The sequence below is a fragment of the Oncorhynchus masou genome, chromosome 32 (genome assembly GCF_036934945.1).
Source record: "Oncorhynchus masou masou isolate Uvic2021 chromosome 32, UVic_Omas_1.1, whole genome shotgun sequence".
Lineage (NCBI taxonomy): Eukaryota > Metazoa > Chordata > Actinopteri > Salmoniformes > Salmonidae > Oncorhynchus > Oncorhynchus masou.
Genome location: NC_088243.1, coordinates 86,210,966 through 86,230,484, shown reverse-complemented (window position 1 = coordinate 86,230,484; position 19,519 = coordinate 86,210,966). Strand labels below are relative to the sequence as shown.

Genomic DNA, 19,519 nt, shown 5'->3' with positions numbered 1-19,519 from the left:
AGGTTTCCTGAAGATGTGACGCTTGGCATTCAGACCAAAGAGTTCAATCTTGGTTTCATCAGACCAGATAATCTTGTTTCTCATGGTCTGAGTCCTTTCGGTGCCTTTTGGCAAACTCCAAGCGGGCTGTCATGCGCCTTTTACTGAGGACTGTCTGCCGTCTGGCCACTCTACCATAAAGAACTGATTGGTGGAGTGCTGCGGAGATGGTTGTTCTTCTGGAAGATTGTCCCATCTCCACAGAGGAACTTTGGAGCTCTGTCAGAGTGACCATCAGGTTCTTGGTCACCTCCCTGACTAAGGCCCTTCTCCCCCAATTGCTCAGTTTGGCTGGGCAGCCAGCTCTAGGAAGAGTCTTGGTGGTTCCAAACTTCTTCCATTTAGGAACGATGGAGGCCACTGTGTTCTTGGAGACCTTCAATGCTGCAGACATTCTTTGGTACTCTTCCCCAGATCTGTGCCTTGACACAATCCTGTCTCGGAGCTCTTAGGACAATTCCTTTGACATCACGGCTTGGTTTTTGCTATGACATGCACTGTTAACTGCGGGACCTTATATAGACAGGTATGTGCCTTTCCAAATCATGTCCAATCAATTGAATTTACCACAGTTGGACTCCAAGTCATCTCAAGGATGATCAATGGAAACAGGATGCACCTGAGCTCAATTTTGAGTCTCATAGCAAAGGGTCTGAATACTTATGTAAATAAGGTATTTCTGTTTTTATTTTTTATAAATTTGCAAACATTTCTATAAACCTGTTTTTGCTTTGTCATTATGGGGTATTGTGTGTAGATTGAGGGGGAAAAAATAATTTAATCAATTTTAGAATAAGGCAGTAATGTAACAACGTGGAAAAAGTCAAGGGGTCTGAATACTTTCCGAATGCACTGTGTGTGTATATATACAATACCATTTAAAAGTTTGGACACACCTACTCATTCAAGGGTTTTTATTTATTTTTACTATTTTCTACATTGTAGAATGAAAGTGAAGATATCAAAACTATGAAATAACACATATGGAATCATGTAGCAACTGAAAAAGTGTCAAACAAATCCAAATATTTTTTTATATTTGAGATTCTTCAAAGCAGCCACCCTTTGCCTTGATGACACACTCTTTGCATTTGCTCAACCAGCTTCACCTGGAATGTTATTCCATCAATCTTGAAGGAGTTCCCACATATGCTGAGCACTTGTTGGCTGCTTTTCCTTCACTCTGAGTTTCAACTCATCCCAAACCATCTCATTTTGGTTGAGGTAGGATGATTGTGGAGGCCAGGTCATCTGATGCAGCACTCCATCACTCTCCTTGGTCAAATAGCCCTTACACAGCCTGGAGGTGTGTTTTGGGTCATTATCCTGTTGGAAAACAAAATATAGTCCCACAAAGCGCAAACCAGATTAAATGGCATATCGCTGCTGTAATGGTTTTGTGTTGGTGGCAGGGAAGTCAGGGGCAAGAGAATTAAACTTGGTATAAATGGAGTTGTTTAATCAGTGCTTCACAAAACTCCAAAACCCAAATTACAAAATAATTAAAAGTGGGTACAAAACCCGTCGCACACCAACACATAATACACAAACATACAATCAAACAATCTCCGACACGGACATGAGGGGAAACAGAGGATTTAATACACAACATGTCATTGATGGGATTGGAACCAGGTGTGAAGGAAGACAAGACAAAACTCATGGAAAATGAAAAATGGATCAGTGATGAATAGAAGGTTGTTGACGTCGACCGCCGAACACCGCCCGAACAAGGAGAGGGACCGACTTCGGCGGAAGTCGTGACAGCTGCAGAATGCTGTTGAAGCCATGCTGGTTAAGTGTGCCTTGAATCCTAAATAAATCACAGACAGTGCCACCAGCAAAGGCCACCAAAACCATCACACCTCCTCCATGCTTCACGGTGGGAACCACACATGCGGAGATAATCTTTTCTCCTACTCGGTGTCTCACAAAGACACAGCGGTTGGAACCAAAAATCTAAAATTTGGACTAATCAGACTAAATGACATATTTCCACCAGTCTAATATCCATTACTTGTGTATCTTGGCCCAAGCAAGTCTCTTCTTCTTATTGGTGTCCTTTAGTAGTGGGTTCTTTGCAGCAATTCAACCACGAAGGCGGCCTGATTCATGCAGTCTCCTCTGAACAGTTGATGTTGAGATGTATGTTACTTGAACTCTGTGAAGCATTTATTTGGGTTGCAATTTCTGAGGCTGGCAACTGTAATGAACTTATCCTCTGCGGCAGAGGTAACTCTGGGTGGTCCTTTCCTGTGGTGGTCCTCATGAGAGCCAGTTTCATCATAGCACTTGATTGTTTTTGCGACTGCACTTGAAGAAACTTTCACTGACTGGTATTGTGTATATATATATATATAATGGGATGCATAGAAATTATGGACAGTATATGGATAGAATATGTAGTATATAGAATACATAGGATAGAATAGTATATGTACAGCAATAGCTAAATAGGATGGCCTTGACAAGAATACAGCATATATATAAATTAAATGGGTAAAACAGTATGTAAACATTATCAAAGTGTCAAGTGTTCCATTATTAAAATGACCAGTGTTCCATTATTAAAATGACCAGTGTTCCAGGTCTATGTGCATAAGCAGCAGCCTCTAAGGTGCAGGGTTGAGTAAATGGGTGGTAGTCGGCTAGTGACAGTGGCTAAAGTTTAGGGCAGAGTACTTGGGAGAGGTTGGCTAGTGGTGACTGTTTAACAGTCTGATGGCCTTGAGATAGAAGCTGGTTTTCAGTCTCTCGATCCCAGCTTTGATGCACCTGCACTGACCTCGCCTTCTGGAGGATAGCGGGGTGAACAGGCCATGGCTCGGGTGGCTGAGGTCCTTGAGGATCTTCTTGACCTTCCTGTGACACCGGGTGCTGTAGATGTCCTGAAGGGCAGGAGGTGTGACCCCGGTGATGCGTTGGGCTGACCCCACCAACCTCACGGAGAGCCCTGCGGTTGCGGACAGGGCATTTGCTGTACCAAACGGCGATACAGCCTGACAGGATGCTCTCAATGGTGCATCTGTAAAAGTTTGTGAGGGTCTGCCACAGACTGAAATTCTGTGACAGATAGAGACAGTGTGTTGACAGAAGGTCAGTGTCGTGAGTCCAGTGTCCTATCCTTCATACCCTGTAACAATGAAGGCCTATGGGATTACTGTAGTCAATTAACTGCACTTCAATGGATTGTGAATGGAGATCTATTTGTGTTTGTTAAGTGGTGACTGTGGCCTGCATATGATCGTATTGTAGAACATTACTTTCTTGTGACCCCATTCACTCCTGTTCCTTAGTGCAAGAGACTGACTGAAGAGAGAGATGAAGCAGAGAGCGAGCTGAAACACATCAAGAGAGGTGAGTTCCAGACACTGACCCACCACACATTTTACACTACTGTTACACTCATTACCCTTCCTCACACCTCTCTACACACCCCTCTGGTGATGACCGCCTCTCCAAACTGGCTCCTGAATGGGTGGGTGTAAGAAGGTATCCCAGTTTCCATCACCCACGCGGAGGCCTCAGCCAACCATAGTCACGGACTTGTGTTTTGGCAACCCTGCCCAGTTCTTCCTAGCAACATGTAATAAAATACTACAGTAGCTCCATTAACAATTGATTTGGTAAGGAACAAGGTTACAGGGTTGAGTGCTGGAGTCTGATATCATTATGCGAGGTAAGAAAGACAATAACCGCTCAATATTCAACGTTCACAGCTACAGTATACTGTAGGTTTAACGTTCAGTGTTGCATTTGTATGACAGTGTTGTTGTGCTACTTTCTCACAGCTTTCAGTTAGCTGTCTTTGGGAATGTTGAATTGTAGGTTGCGTCATCAGCATTTCATTCAGATGGTTGGCTGTATCGTTACCAGTCCAGGTTCTGTAATGCTTCTGCTTGACACTTTTGTAGGATCGGTAAATCGTGTAAGAAGTTTTGACCTTTTGAAGTGCAGCATGAAATCATTTTTCTTACATAACCTAATAAAGTTGGATGTGTGTCTCTCTCCTCAACCAAGCTGGAACCAATTCTGCTGACCAGTTTCAGCTTCCCAGACAGGCAACGTTAAACAGAGAGGTAGCCTATTTTGATTTCTGGCCTTCAACCTGAACAATAGATAGTTAGAGACAGGTTGCTCTGAATTATGACTGTAGACTCCTAGACTCCATAGGAGTCTTCAGCTGTGGCAAAATAATGTGTTATTACCAGGTCTTATTATAATCAGGGGGACTGTGTCTCTCCTCCGTCCTCTGCTGTGGTCGGCATTCATTCATCTCCGATGAGAACCACAAGTCACCCTGCCAACACCTCGTGTTATTACCAGGTCTTATTATAATCAGGGGGACTGTGTCTCTCCTCCGTCCTCTGCTGTGGTCGGCATTCATTCATCTCCGATGAGAACCACAGTCACCACGCCAACACCTCGTGTTATTACCAGGTCTTATTATAATCAGGGGGACTGTGTCTCTCCTCCGTCCTCTGCTGTGGTCGGCATTCATTCATCTCGCTGATCTGAACCACAGTCACCCTGCCAACACCTCGTGTTATTACCAGGTCTTATTATAATCAGGGGGACTGTGTCTCTCCTCCGTCCTCTGCTGTGGTCGGCATTCATTCATCTCCGATGAGAACCACAGTCACCACGCCAACACCTCGTGTTATTACCAGGTCTTATTATAATCAGGGGGACTGTGTCTCTCCTCCGTCCTCTGCTGTGGTCGGCATTCATTCATCTCGCTGATCTGAACCACAGTCACCACGCCAACACCTCGTGTTATTACCAGGTCTTATTATAATCAGGGGGACTGTGTCTCTCCTCCGTCCTCTGCTGTGGTCGGCATTCATTCATCTCGCTGATCTGAACCACAGTCACCCTGCCAACACCTCGTGTTATTACCAGGTCTTATTATAATCAGGGGGACTGTGTCTCTCCTCCGTCCTCTGCTGTGGTCGGCATTCATTCATCTCCGATGAGAACCACAGTCACCACGCCAACACCTCGTGTTATTACCAGGTCTTATTATAATCAGGGGGACTGTGTCTCTCCTCCGTCCTCTGCTGTGCTCGGCATTCATTCATCTCCGATGAGAACCACAGTCACCATGCCAACACCTCGTGTTATTACCAGGTCTTATTATAATCAGGGGGACTGTGTCTCTCCTCCGTCCTCTGCTGTGGTCGGCATTCATTCATCTCCGATGAGAACCACAGTCACCCTGCCAACACCTCGTGTTATTACCAGGTCTTATTATAATCAGGGGGACTGTGTCTCTCCTCCGTCCTCTGCTGTGGTCGGCATTCATTCATCTCCGATGAGAACCACAGTCACCACGCCAACACCTCGTGTTATTACCAGGTCTTATTATAATCAGGGGGACTGTGTCTCTCCTCTGTCCTCTGCTGTGGTCGGCATTCATTCATCTCCGATGAGAACCACAAGTCACCCTGCCAACACCTCGTGTTATTACACTGCATTATTCAAATCCTCAGTTATGAATGATTCATTACTAGAGAAAGAAAGGGGCTGCTCCTGTGTTCCAGTCTGGCATCTCTTCTATTGTGTTCTTTCATTAGGAGTGAGACTGTATATTTTATAGGTACATTATACCCTAGTCAATATAGGGATATAAGCTTTTAAAATATAATTTCAAGTTGACATGCACTTAAAACAAGAGATATTAGTATGTATGACCAACTACAATTTATCATGCAATTACCATTAGCTATATAATCTCTGAAAATGAAGATAGCTTATTTTCAATATTACTGGAATCCTGTAATTATAGGCTATAAACTATTTGCTTTGCTAGGACCAGAAGATGGCTGATTTACATTCAAACAACAATAGTACTTCCAAGACCACATCGCTGACTCAGGCCTGCAGCATTTGACGCAGCGAGCCAGCATGACTCTGCAATCCCTGCTGATTAGCCTAGCTTAGCTCCTCTCCCTCCTGACAGCGGTACATGCTTGGTGTCTAGGATAATATTCTGCTGCCTCTGTAGAGGAGCTCTGAGTAAGTCACTGTCTGTATCCCAAATGACACCCTGGTGAAACGTAGTGCGCCATGTAAGGAATAGGGTGCCATTTGGTACACAGGCACTGCCTTCCTCAACGCTTCTCTACAGAGTATATGACACCATGTTAAAGGCAGGTTTTTTTGGAGGCAACATTCAGCTCAAGGAGCATTGAGCATAGAGTAGTTATTGACCTAGAATCTCTACCTCAATACAGACACACAGCCCCTCCAGCTCTGCTCTTCCACTAGTCTCATGTGGAGATCCACTATCCAGGGAGTCAGAGAGGAGTAGTTTAACCGTGGGACAGCTATAGAGATCAGCCTGTCATCATGTGTGTGTGTGTGTGTGTGTGTGTGTGTGTGTGTGTGTGTGTGTGTGTGTGTGTGTGTGTGTGTGTGTGTGTGTGTGTGTGTGTGTGTGTGTGTGTGTGTGTGTGTGTGTGTGTGTGTGTGTGTGTGTGTGTTGCAGAACTTTCCTACTGCTCCTAAGCGTGATAACAAGCAGAATCACCTATCCCCTTTCCCAGAATTCTCAGGGACTCATGCATGCTCAGTGTCAGACGCCAGGGTTAGGATCGACCCACTGCTTTGTAAAAATGTTGTAAATCAAGCTGGGGATAATATGCAGAGGCATGTGTGTTCAGAAGGCATTAAAGCAAGTGAATGAATAAGCATTAACATGTTGAATATTGCATTAAAATGTTGTGTTTTTTTGCTGCAACGGAACAATACAGCACATGAATAAACACAGTGGCTGCTTCGGCAGAACACAGAGGACAGGGGGAGTTTAGCAGCCTAGGTAGGCTGTTGTATCCCGAGTTGGATTGATGAAACAGATGAAACCAGATTCTCCCTTTGAGTGGCCAGATGTACTGTAGTAGTATACACTCTATCAACTACGATGCGTAGGGAGCAATGTTCCCTCTCATTTTTTTCAACACTGAGCAAATATCAGGTCTGCTGAGCACAAACTTGAACAGTTGTGAAGAATTCTGTGCAATTTTTTGGGGCGCGCGTTTATTGTGAACACTGAGGCTGTACCCTCTTTAAGTTACAGTTATAACATGTGGCCTACCAACAAAAACAATGGAATAAAATACATCCCATAACATTAAAACATGGGAATAGCTGTTCTATCATTCAGCCTACAGTAGCAGCCAATGTGTGGTTTTCAATGCTGGCCTACATTCCATGAGACTTTTGGAAAAAACATGCAGGGCTTATCAGCTTGTCCTTCAGACAAGGAGGTGACTGAAAATGTTGTGTTGGTTTGATGCAAGAAACAAAATATAATTATTCCCATACATTACAACAGGGAATCAGACAAATGATGCTACCCTCTGCCTATTGGCTACTCGTCTGAAAATACAACACTCCCCCTTTAAAACAGAAAAAAAGCTCTTTCCCTGACTAGTTTTTCAAAGATGGCAAGAAATACGTTTTGTGCTCTTGTAGGAAGCAGCCACTCCCCCATTGCCGACTAGAAATGAGCTATAACTGGGATAATAACTCGCTAACTAGCAAAAGATATAAACAAAATGTGCACACGTGGCGACATGCAGCTCTCACTTTGATCTCAAAACAAGCGCATCTTATCACAACCGCACATACTGTATAGCCTTAACATTGTCCAATTCAAAGTGAATGGCACAGATTCATACATGGAAATGGTCTATTTGCATACAGTATAAGGATAATGCAGCTCTGATTGGATATGGCGCACCGGTCTGGGAGAGTAGTGGTCGTGCCTGTCAATGCAACAGAATCCTACTCCAATGCGCTCTGTTTCAGAATGGTGCATTGAAAGTAGCTTAACACTGCGTTGATTCGATCACAATTCTCACAGAAGAGGGAAACGTCGATATTGTTCACTAATAGGGGAAACAGTAGAAAGTTGAGTGAAGCTTCATCTCATGCTTCTCTGCTCTGGCTGAAATGTATTCTGCACTGCAGTCCTGCACACAAGCAGTTTAGAGGGAACGTTGGTTGGGTAGCATTTCAATAATTTACAAATGATGGCTATCTGGGTGTTGTGGGTGTTATGGGTGTAGTGGCTTTTGGGGGTGTAGTGGCTGTTGGGGGTGTAGAGGGTGTTGTAGGTGTTGGGGGTGTAGTGGGTGTTGTAGGTGTTGGGGGTGTAGTGGGGGTTGTAGGTGTTGGGAGTGTTGTGGGTTTTGTAGGTGGAATGGGTGTTGGGTTTTTTGTAGGTGTAGTGAGTATTGTAGGTTTAGGGGGTGTAATGGGTTCAGGGGGTGTAGTGGGTGTTGTAGGGGTTGTAGGTATAGTGGGTGTTGTTGGGGTTGTAGGTATAGTGGGTGTTCTAGGTGTAGTGAGTCTACCAATATGCAGTGGTTAAGTGCAAATGGGAGAATGATTGCAGCTCTTTTCCTTTCAACAGCAGCACCCAATCTAATTTGCCCGTTAAATATTTTAAGAACATTTTAAGTACTGTAGCCTTTTGTTTTGAAACAAAGATAACCACAAAAATTCAGGATAAGCTTAAATATTCAATGGAACCACATGGACCTTAGTTGATTGTAGTGATTGTAGAGTATTTAGTAGCTAGAGTAAATACTAATAAATGACTTTAAAGGGCTAGAGCCTTCCTGGTCTACAGTGAAACGTGATCTGGTTACATCAGAATGTCACATGGACCCTGCTAAAGTTCTGTCTGTCGCCAGAAGGACCCTGAATAGATCAATAAGGAGAAATTGAAGGAAACTGAATAGCTCAATGAGGAGAAATAGAGGGAAACTGATTATATCAATAAGGAGAAATAGAGGGAAACTGAAAAGCTCAATAAGGAGGAATAGAGGGAAACTGAATTGTTCAATAAGGAGAGGGGGAAATAAAGGGAAACTGAATTGTTCAATAAGGAGAGGGGGAAATAAAGGGAAACTGAATAGTTCAATAAGGAGAAGAGGAAATAAAGGGAAACTGAATAGTTCAATAAGGAGAAGAGGAAATAAAGGGAAACTGAATAGCTCAATAGGGAGAATGGGAAATAAAGGGAAACTGAATAGCTCAATAGGGAGAATGGGAAATAGAGGGAAACTGAATAGCTCAATAAGGAGAAGAGGAAATAAAGGGAAACGGAATAGCTCAATAGGGAGACGGGAAATAGAGGGAAACTGAATAGCTCAATAGGGAGAAGGGGAAATAGAGGGAAACTGAATAGTTCAATAGGGAGAGGGGGAAATATAGGGAAACTGAATAGCTCAACAGGAAGAAGGGGAAATAGAGGGAAACTGAATTGTTCAATAAGGAGAAGGGGAAATTAAGGGAAACTGAATAGCTCAATAAGGAGAAATAGAGGGCAACTGAATTGTTCAATAAGGAGAAGGGGAAATAAAGGGAAACTGAATAGCTCAATAAGGAGAAGAGGAAATACAGGGAAACTGAATAGTTCAATAGGGAGAAGAGGAAATAAAGGGAAACTGAATAGCTCAATAGGGAGAATGGGAAATAGAGGGAAACTGAATAGCTCAATAGGGAGAAGGGGAAATAGAGGGAAAATTAATATCTCCATAGGGAGAAGGCAAACAGAGGGAAACTGAATAGCCCCATAGGGAGAAGGGAAATAGAGGGAAAACTGAATAGCTCAACAGGAAGGGGAAATAGAGGGAAACTGAATAGCTCAACAGGAAGGGGAAATAGAGGGAAACTGAATAGCTCAACAGGAAGGGGAAATAGAGGGAAACTGAATAGCTCAACAGGAAGGGGAAATAGAGGGAAACTGAATAGCTCAACAGGAAGGGGAAATAGAGGGAAACTGACTAGTTCAAAGGGGAAATACAGTAACACAATAGACATATTGCCCCCCATTCTGTCATTCATTCATTATTTAAAATAGGAGTCAAATCGTACCATAAAATAATAAAACAAAGTGCAATGTAATATTTTTTTCTATTCCAGTTTCCCAAATGGTGATCGAGGAGGTGAGCGTTCTGCAGACGCAGCTGGAGATAGAAAAATCCTGCAGAGAAAATGCTGAGGCCCTTGCCACCAAGGTAAGAGACACACACTGCTTGACTTAGTAGTTGAGGCCCTTGCCACCAAGGATAGGATAAGTAATCCTTCTCACCACCCCCCCCCCCCCCCCCTTAATGATTTAGATGCACTATTGTAAAGTGGCTGTTCCACTGGATGTCAGAAGGTGAATTCACCAATTTGTAAGTCGCTCTGGATAAGAGCGTCTGCTAAATGACTTAAATGTAAATGTAAGAGACTCACACTGCTTGACTTAGTAGTTGAGGCCCTTGCCACCAAGGTAAGAAAGAGACTCACACTGCTTGGCTTAGTAGTTGAGGCCCTTGCCACCAAGGTAAGAGACTCACACTGCTTGACTTAGTAGTTGAGGCGCTTTGCCACCAAGGTAAGAGACTCACACTGCTTGGCTTAGTAGTTGAGGCCCTTGCCACCAAGGTAAGAGACTCACACTGCTTGACTTAGTAGTTGAGGCCCTTTGCCACCAAGGTAAGAGACTCACACTGCTTGGCTTAGTAGTTGAGGCCCTTTGCCACCAAGGTAAGAGACTCACACTGCTTGGCTTAGTAGTTGAGGCCCTTGCCACCAAGGTAAGAAAGAGACTGACACTGCGAGGTGGTTAAATGGATCTAGACTAGAGATCATTAGAATGTTGGTTATTTGTATAGGCTTGTGTGCATAATGTTGGTTATTTGTATAGGCTTGTGTGCATAATGTTGGTTATTTGTGTATGCTTGTGTGCATAATGTTGGTTATTTGTGTAGACTTGTGTGCATAATGTTGGTTATTTGTGTAGGCGTGTGTGCATAATGTTTAGTTATTTGTATAGGCTTGTGTGCATAATGTTGGTTATTTGTGTAGACTTGTGTGCATAATGTTGGTTATTTGTATAGGCTTGTGTGCATAATGTTGGTTATTTGTGTAGACTTGTGTGCATAATGTTGGTTATTTGTTTAGACTTGTGTGCATAATGCTGGTTATTTGTGTAGGCTTGTGTGCATAATGTTGGTTATTTGTGTAGGCTTGTGTGCATAATATTGGTTATTTGTGTAGGCTTGTGTGCATAATGTTGGTTATTTGTATAGGCTTGTGTGCATAATGTTGGTTATTTGTGTAGACTTGTGTGCATAATGTTGGTTATTTGTGTAGGCTTGTGTGCATAATGTTGGTTATTTGTGTAGGCTTGTGTGCATAATGTTGGTTATTTGTATAGGCTTGTGTGCATAATGTTGGTTATTTGTGTAGACTTGTGTGCATAATGTTGGTTATTTGTATAGGCTTGTGTGCATAATGTTGGTTATTTGTGTAGACTTGTGTGCATAATGTTGGTTATTTGTGTAGACTTGTGTGCATAATGTTGGTTATTTGTGTAGACTTGTGTGCATAATGTTGATTATTTGTGTAGACTTGTGTGCATAATGTTGGTTATTTGTGTAGACTTGTGTGCATAATGTTGGTTATTTGTGTAGACTTGTGTGCATAATGTTGGTTATTTGTATAGGCTTGTGTGCATAATGTTGGTTATTTGTGTAGACTTGTGTGCATAATGTTGGTTATTTGTATAGGCTTGTGTGCATAATGTTGGTTATTTGTGTAGACTTGTGTGCATAATGTTGGTTATTTGTATAGGCTTGTGTGCATAATGTTGGTTATTTGTGTAGACTTGTGTGCATAATGTTGGTTATTTGTATAGACTTGTGTGCATAATGTTGGTTATTTGTGTAGACTTGTGTGCATAATGTTGATTATTTGTATATGCTTGTGTGCATAATGTTTATTTCCATAAGCCTCTGATGTGTAGGCTACAGTACATACATATTTTACAATAACACAAACAATCAACATGCTAAATCAGTGTATTTTGAGGTGTGCTATCGACCTCTGTTATCAGCTTTATATAATTTGTCTTTATCATATATAATCCAGTGTGTGTTGTTTGTCTCCCAGTTGAACAGTGAGAACAGGAAGCTGAAGTATCTGAGCCTGTCGTCTCGACCCTGTCTGGATGAGATGCTACCTAGTATCACAGACTGCATACCTCTGGAAGAGGAGACGGACACACAGGACACCAGCCCTGACCCCTACAGCCAGTACCAACAGCAGGTTAAAGGTACCAGACCCGTACACAGACAGTACCGGGTACCTACCAGACCCGTACACAGACAGACACACAGGACACCAGCCCTGACCCCTACAGCCAGTACCAACAGCAGGGTAAAGGTACCAGACCCGTAAACAGACAGTACTGGGTACCTACCAGACCCGTACACAGACAGACACACAGGACACCAGCCCTGACCCCTACAGCCAGTACCAACAGCAGGTTAAAGGTACCAAACCCGTACACAGACAGTACTGGGTACCTACCAGACCCGTAAACAGACAGTACCGGGTACCTACCAGACCCGTACACAGACAGTACCGGGTACCTACTAGACCCGTACACAGACAGTACCGGGTACCTACCAGACCCGTACACTAACAGTACTGGGTACCTACCAGACCCATACACAGACAGTACTGGGTACCTACCAGACCCATACACAGACAGACACACAGGACACCAGCCCTGACCCCTACAGCCAGTACCAACAGCAGGTTAAAGGTACCAGACCCGTACACAGACAGTACTGGGTACCTACCAGACCTGTACACAGACAGTACTGGGTACCTACCAGACCCATACACAGACAGACACACAGGACACCAGCCCTGACCCCTACAGCCAGTACCAACAGCAGGTTAAAGGTACCAAACCCGTACACAGACAGTACTGGGTACCTACCAGACCCGTACACTAACAGTACCGGGTACCTACCAGACCCGTACACAGACAGACACACAGGACACCAGCCCTGACCCCTACAGCCAGTACCAACAGCAGGGTAAAGGTACCAGACCCGTACACAGACAGTACTGGGTACCTAAAATCAAATCAAATCAAATCAAATTTTATTTGTCACATACACATGGTTAGCAGATGTTAATGCGAGTGTAGCGAAATGCTTGTGCTTCTAGTTCCGACAATGCAGTAATAACCAACAAGTAATCTAACTAACAATTCCTAATCTACTGTCTTATACACAGTCTACCAGACCCGTACACAGACAGTACTGGGTACCTAAAATCAAATCAAATCAAATCAAATTTTATTTGTCACATACACATGGTTAGCAGATGTTAATGCGAGTGTAGCGAAATGCTTGTGCTTCTAGTTCCGACAATGCAGTAATAACCAACAAGTAATCTAACTAACAATTCCTAATCTACTGTCTTATACACAGTCTACCAGACCCGTACACAGACAGACACACAGGACACCAGCCCTGACCCCTACAGCCAGTACCAACAGCAGGTTAAAGGTACCAGACCCGTACACAGACAGTACCGGGTACCTACCAGACCCGTACACAGACAGTACCGGGTACCTACCAGACCCGTACACAGACAGACACGCAGTACACCAGCCCTGACTCGTACCAGCCAATACCAACAGCAGGTCAACGCTATATCAGACCCTTTGTCTTGATTTGTCTTGACAGGGTTATGGACTGACTGCAATGAAATTATGTTGTGCCTGTACAGCATATTAGGATTCCCCTTTCTGTTGTTTTTTTCTAATGGTATTTCCAGTAGCAAGATAAACCATGTTAAAATGCCAGAGTAATAGAGCTATATGTTTGAATCTTAGTAGTGAAGAGATGTCATCACATCGTGTCATCCAGGAACCTCTTTCTTCCCCTCCAGAGCTGCAGGAGACCGTGAGCAGTCTGCTGGAGGAGAAGAAGAGACTTTCCTGTCAGCTTCAGGAGCAGCAGAGACAGATTGAAGAGCTAACAGCCCTGGTGAGTATCCACTACCAGGCCTGGTAATCAATACCTCTCACAGGAGGTCTGTCTCAGACAAGCACAGAACCTGTCTCTGTCTGTTTGCGGTGGGATTCTGAGGGCTGGTGAGAGGACTTGTATTCTATTATATGAGCGTGAATGCAGAATATCTCTGTTCAGATAGTCTCATCTTTTTTCCAGTGCATTCGGAAAGTATTCAGACCCCTTGACGTTTTAAACATTTTGTTATGTTACAGCCTTATTCTAAAATGGATTCAAGTGTTTTTTTCCCCACCTCACAATACCCCATAATGACATCACAATACCCCATAATGACATCACAATACCCCATAATGACAAAGCAAAAACATGTTTGTAGAAATGTTTACTAATTTATAAAAAATACAAAACTGAAATATCACATTTACATAATTATTCAGACCCTTTACTCAGCACTTTGTTGAAGCACCTTCAGCAGCAATTACAGCTTCGAATCTTCTTGGGTATGACGCTACAAGCTTGGCACACCAGTATTTTAGTTTCTCCCATTCTTCTCTGCAGATCCTCTCAAGTTCTGTCAAGTTGGATGGGGAGCATCGCTGCACAGCTGTTTTCAGGTCTCTCTAGAGATGTACGATCAGGTTGAAGTCTGGGCTCTGGCTGGGCCACTCAAGGACACGAAGCCCCTCCTGTGTTGTCTTGGCCACTTTGTTTAGGGTCGTGGTGGCAGCATGATGCTGCCACCTCCATGCTTCACCGTAGGGATGGTGCCAGATTTCCTCCAGACGTGACGCTTGGCATTCAAGCCAAAGAGTTCAATCTTGGTTTCATCAGACCAGAGAATCTTGTTTCTCATGGTCAGAGTCTTTAGGTGCATTTTGACAAACTCCAAGCGGGCTGTCATGTACCTTTTACTGAGGAGTGGCTTCCGTCTGGCCACTCTACCATAAAGGACTGATAGGTGGAGTGCTGCAGAGATGGTTGTCTTTCTGGAAGGTTCTCCCATCTCCACAGATAAACTCTAGACCTCTGTCAGAGTGACCATCGGGTTCTTGATCATCTCCCTGACCAAGGTCCTTGTCCCAAGATTTCTCAGGTTGGCCGGGTGGCCAGCTCTAGGAAGAGTCTTGGTTGTTCCAAACCTTTACCATTTTAGAATGATGGAGACCACTGTGTTCTTGGGGACCTTCAATACTGCAGACATGTTTTGTTACCCTTCCCCAGATCTGTGCCTCGACGAAATCCTGCCTCCGGGCTCTTAGGACAATTCCTTTGACCTCATGGTTTATTTTTTGCTCTGATGTGCACTGTCAACTGTGGGACCTTATATAGACAGTTGTGTGTCATGTCCAATCAATTGAATTTACCACAGGTGGACTCCAATCAAGTTGTAGAAACATCTCAAGGATGGTCAATGGAAACAGATGCTCCTGAATCAAATTTCGAGTCTCATAGCACAGGGTCTGAATACTTTTGCAAATAACCTATTTCTGTTTTTTAATTTTAATACATGTGCAAAAATGTCTAAAAACCTGTTTTTGCTTTGTCATTATGGGGTATTGTGTTTAGATTGTTGAGGGGGGAAAAAGATTTCATCCATTTTAGATTAAGGCTGTAACGTAATTACATTTACATTACATTTAAGTCATTTAGCAGATGCTCTTATCCAGAGCGACTTACAAATTGGTGAATTCACCTTCTGACATCCAGTGGAACAGCCACTTTACAATAGTAATAAAATGTGAAAAAGGTCAAGGGGTCTGAATACTTTCCGAATGCACTGTGTGTACAGTATATTATAGTCTCAGCCATGTTGAAGCACCATAAACCTTGATTGTTCATGTTTTACCAGCCTTTCTGCTCTGTTTGTAGGCTGAGAAGGAGCAGGCTGAAATGAAGGAGCTTCACAAAACCATGGAGCAGCAAAGCAAGACCATCAAGAGGTTCAATAGGGGTGAGTGACATGATACTCCCATCTCACCATCCTTAATCAACTGTCAAGGCTACTGCTACACAATCTTCCTATTCCCTTCAGAGATATCATCCGGGTAGAGAGACATCATTATGGTAGAGAGACAGTGGTCTGTAAACAGGTTCAGGCTTTATGCGCTAGATAATTAAATTAGACCCATCCTTCTCAAGTGCCTGTGTTTTAGTGTTGTTCTGCCTCAATTCCTCTCTCTCTCTCTCTCTCTCTCTCTCTCTCTCTCTCTCTCCCTCTCTCTCTCTCTCTCTCTCTCTCTTTCTCTAGTGTCTGTGATGGCTACTACAGAGTATGAGGAGATGAAGGAGCAGCTGGATTTGGAGCAGAGCCTGAGGGTGAAGGCTGAGACCTACGCCCACGAGGTAGACAGGCAGGCAGACAGACAGTCAGGTACAGTGCCTTGCGAAAGTATTCGGCCCCGCAAGGCACTGTATATAGGCAGACAGGTAGGCAGGCAGGCAGGTAGGTAGACAGGCAGACAGACAGGCAGGTAGACAGACAAACAGGTAGGCAGGTAGGCAGGCAGTTAGGTAGGTAGTCAGCTCACAGGCAGGCAGGAAGGGGAAGACTCATATAAGACATGTTGACTGGGGTAATGTCACTATACTGTATGAAACCTTAAAGCACCATGTTAATTATTCACTTGTACACATGTTTGTTGTCATTCTCTTAGTGTGATAGCTGACATCTCCATGTTTGTTGTCATTCTCTTAGTGTGATAGCTGAAATCTCCATGTTTGTTGTCGTTCTCTTAGTGTGACAGCTGACATCTCTATGTTGGTTGTCGTTCTCTTAGTGTGATAGCTGACATCTCTATGTTTGTTGTCGTTCTCTTAGTGTGATAGCTGACATCTCCATGTTTGTTGTCGTTCTCTTAGTGTGACAGCTGACTTCTCCAAATGCTTGTTGTCGTTCTCTTAGTGTGATAGTTGACATCTCCATGTTTGTTGTCATTCTCTTAGTGTGATAGCTGACATCTCCATGTTGGTTGTCGTTCTCTTAGTGTGATAGCTGACATCTCCATGTTTGTTGTCGTTCTCTTAGTGTGATAGCTGACATCTCCATGTTTGTTGTCGTTCTCTTAGTGTGATAGCTGACATCTCCATGTTTGTTGTCATTCTCTTAGTGTGATAGCTGACATCTCCATGTTGGTTGTCGTTCTCTTAGTGTGACAGCTGACTTCTCCAAATGCTTGTTGTCGTTCTCTTAGTGTGATAGTTGACATCTCTATGTTTGTTGTCGTTCTCTTAGTGTGATAGCTGACATCTCCATGTTTGTTGTCGTTCTCTTAGTGTGACAGCTGACTTCTCCAAATGCTTGTTGTCGTTCTCTTAGTGTGATAGTTGACATCTCCATGTTTGTTGTCGTTCTCTTAGTGTGATAGCTGACATCTCCATGTTTGTTGTCGTTCTCTAAGTGTGATAGGTGACATCTCCATGTTTGTTGTCGTTCTCTTAGTGTGATAGGTGACATCTCCATGTTGGTTGTCGTTCTCTTAGTGTGATAGCTGACATCTCCATGTTTGTTGTCATTCTCTTAGTGTGATAGGTGACATCTCCATGTTGGTTGTCGTTCTCTAAGTGTGATAGGTGACATCTCCATGTTGGTTGTCATTCTCTTAGTGTGATAGGTGACATCTCCATGTTGGTTGTCGTTCTCTAAGTGTGATAGGTGACATCTCCATGTTGGTTGTCGTTCTCTTAGTGTGATAGTTGACATCTCCATGTTTGTTGTCATTCTCTTAGTGTGATAGCTGACATCTCCATGTTGGTTGTCGTTCTCTTAGTGTGATAGGTGACATCTCCATGTTGGTTGTCGTTCTCTTAGTGTGACAGGTGACATCTCTATGTTGGTTGTCGTTCTCTTAGTGTGATAGCTGACATCTCCATGTTGGTTGTCTTTCTCTTAGTGTGATAGCTGACATCTCCATGTTGGTTGTCGTTCTCTTAGTGTGATAGCTGACATCTCCATGTTGGTTGTCATTCTCTTAGTGTGATAGCTGACATCTCCATGTTGGTTGTCGTTCTCTTAGTGTGATAGGTGACATCTCCATGTTGGTTGTCATTCTCTTAGTGTGATAGGTGACATCTCCATGTTTGTTGTCATTCTCTTAGTGTGATAGCTGACATCTCCATGTTGGTTGTCGTTCTCTTAGTGTGATAGCTGACATCTCCATGCTTGTTGTCGTTCTCTTAGTGTGATAGCTGACATCTCCATGTTGGTTGTCGTTCTCTAAGTGTGATAGGTGACATCTCCATGTTGGTTGTCGTTCTCTTAGTGTGATAGCCAACATCTCTATGTTGGTTGTCATTCTCTTAGTGTGATAGCTGACATCTCCATGTTGGTTGTCGTTCTCTTAGTGTGATAGCTGACATCTCCATGTTGGTTGTCGTTCTCTTAGTGTGATAGCTGACATCTCCATGTTTGTTGTCATGCTCTAAGTGTGATAGGTGACATCTCCATGTTGGTTGTCGTTCTCTTAGTGTGATAGCTGACATCTCCACATGTTTTCTGATAATATGGTTATTTTATTACCCTACAATTGTTGTATTACTAATGTTTAAATTAGTGTTCGATAAACAGTAACTTATATTCTTACTGCTAATTCATTTCAGTATTCATTATTTTGTGTTGAGGAATGGATATTTGATTTTTCTGAATGTGTGTTTACTGACATCCAATAGCAGAAACCCTCTAGTCCGAGTCTGGGGACTGAGGAGCAGCACTAGTCCCTAGTCTGGGGACTGAGGAGCAGTACTAGTCTGGGGACTGAGGAACAGTACTAGTCTGGGGACTGAGGAACAGTACTAGTCTGGGGACTGAGGAGCAGTACTAGTCTGGGGACTGAGGAGTAGCAGTACTAGTACTAGTCTGGGGACTGAGGAGCAGCAGTACTAGTCCTAGTCTGGGGACTGAGGAGCAGTACTAGTCTGGGGACTGAGGAGCAGTACTAGTCTGGGGACTGAGGAGCAGTACTAGTCTGGGGACTGAGGAGCAGTACTAGTCTGGGGACTGAGGAGCAACAGCAGTACTAGTCTGGGGACTGAGGAGCAGTACTAGTCTGGGGACTGAGGAGCAGCAGCAGTACTAGTCCTAGTCTGGGGACTGAGCAGCAGTATTGGTCCTAGTCTGGGGACTGAGCAGCAGTAGTAGTCCTGGTCTGGGGACTGAGTAGCAGTATTGGTCCTAGTCTGGGGACTGAGCAGCAGTACTAGTCCTAGTCTGGGGACTGAGGAGCAGTACTAGTCCTAGTCTGGGGACTGAGTAGCAGTATTAGTCCTAGTCTGGGGACTGAGCAGCAGCAGTACTAGTCCTTGTCTGGGGACTGAGCAGCAGTACTAGTCCTAGTCTGGGGACTGAGCAGCAGCAGTACTAGTCCTAGTCTGGGGACTGAGCAGCAGTTCTAGTCCTGGTCTGGGGACTGAGCAGCAGCAGTTCTAGTCCTGGTCTGGGGACTGAGCAGCAGCAGTACTAGTCCTAGTCTGGGGACTGAGCAGCAGTACTAGCCCTAGTCTGGGGACTGAGCAGCAGCAGTTCTAGTCCTAGTCTGGGGACTGAGGAGCAGCAGCAGCAGTACTAGTCCTAGTCTGGGGACTGAGGAGCAGCAGCAGCAGTACTAGTCCTAGTCTGGGGACTGAGGAGCAGCAGCAGCAGTACTAGT

At 43.9% G+C, this 19,519-nt stretch overlaps 1 protein-coding gene across 1 annotated transcript in view; it reads left to right on the top strand.

Moving 5' to 3' along the window:
- Positions 1–19,519, top strand: part of LOC135526752 (shootin-1-like) — a 30,381-nt gene that overhangs the window by 1,517 nt on the left and 9,345 nt on the right. Inside the window, 6 exon segments of the mRNA XM_064955378.1 lie at positions 3,336–3,396; positions 9,976–10,070; positions 11,995–12,157; positions 13,795–13,892; positions 15,747–15,828; positions 16,126–16,220. Coding sequence (XP_064811450.1) covers positions 3,336–3,396; positions 9,976–10,070; positions 11,995–12,157; positions 13,795–13,892; positions 15,747–15,828; positions 16,126–16,220 — 594 coding nt within the window.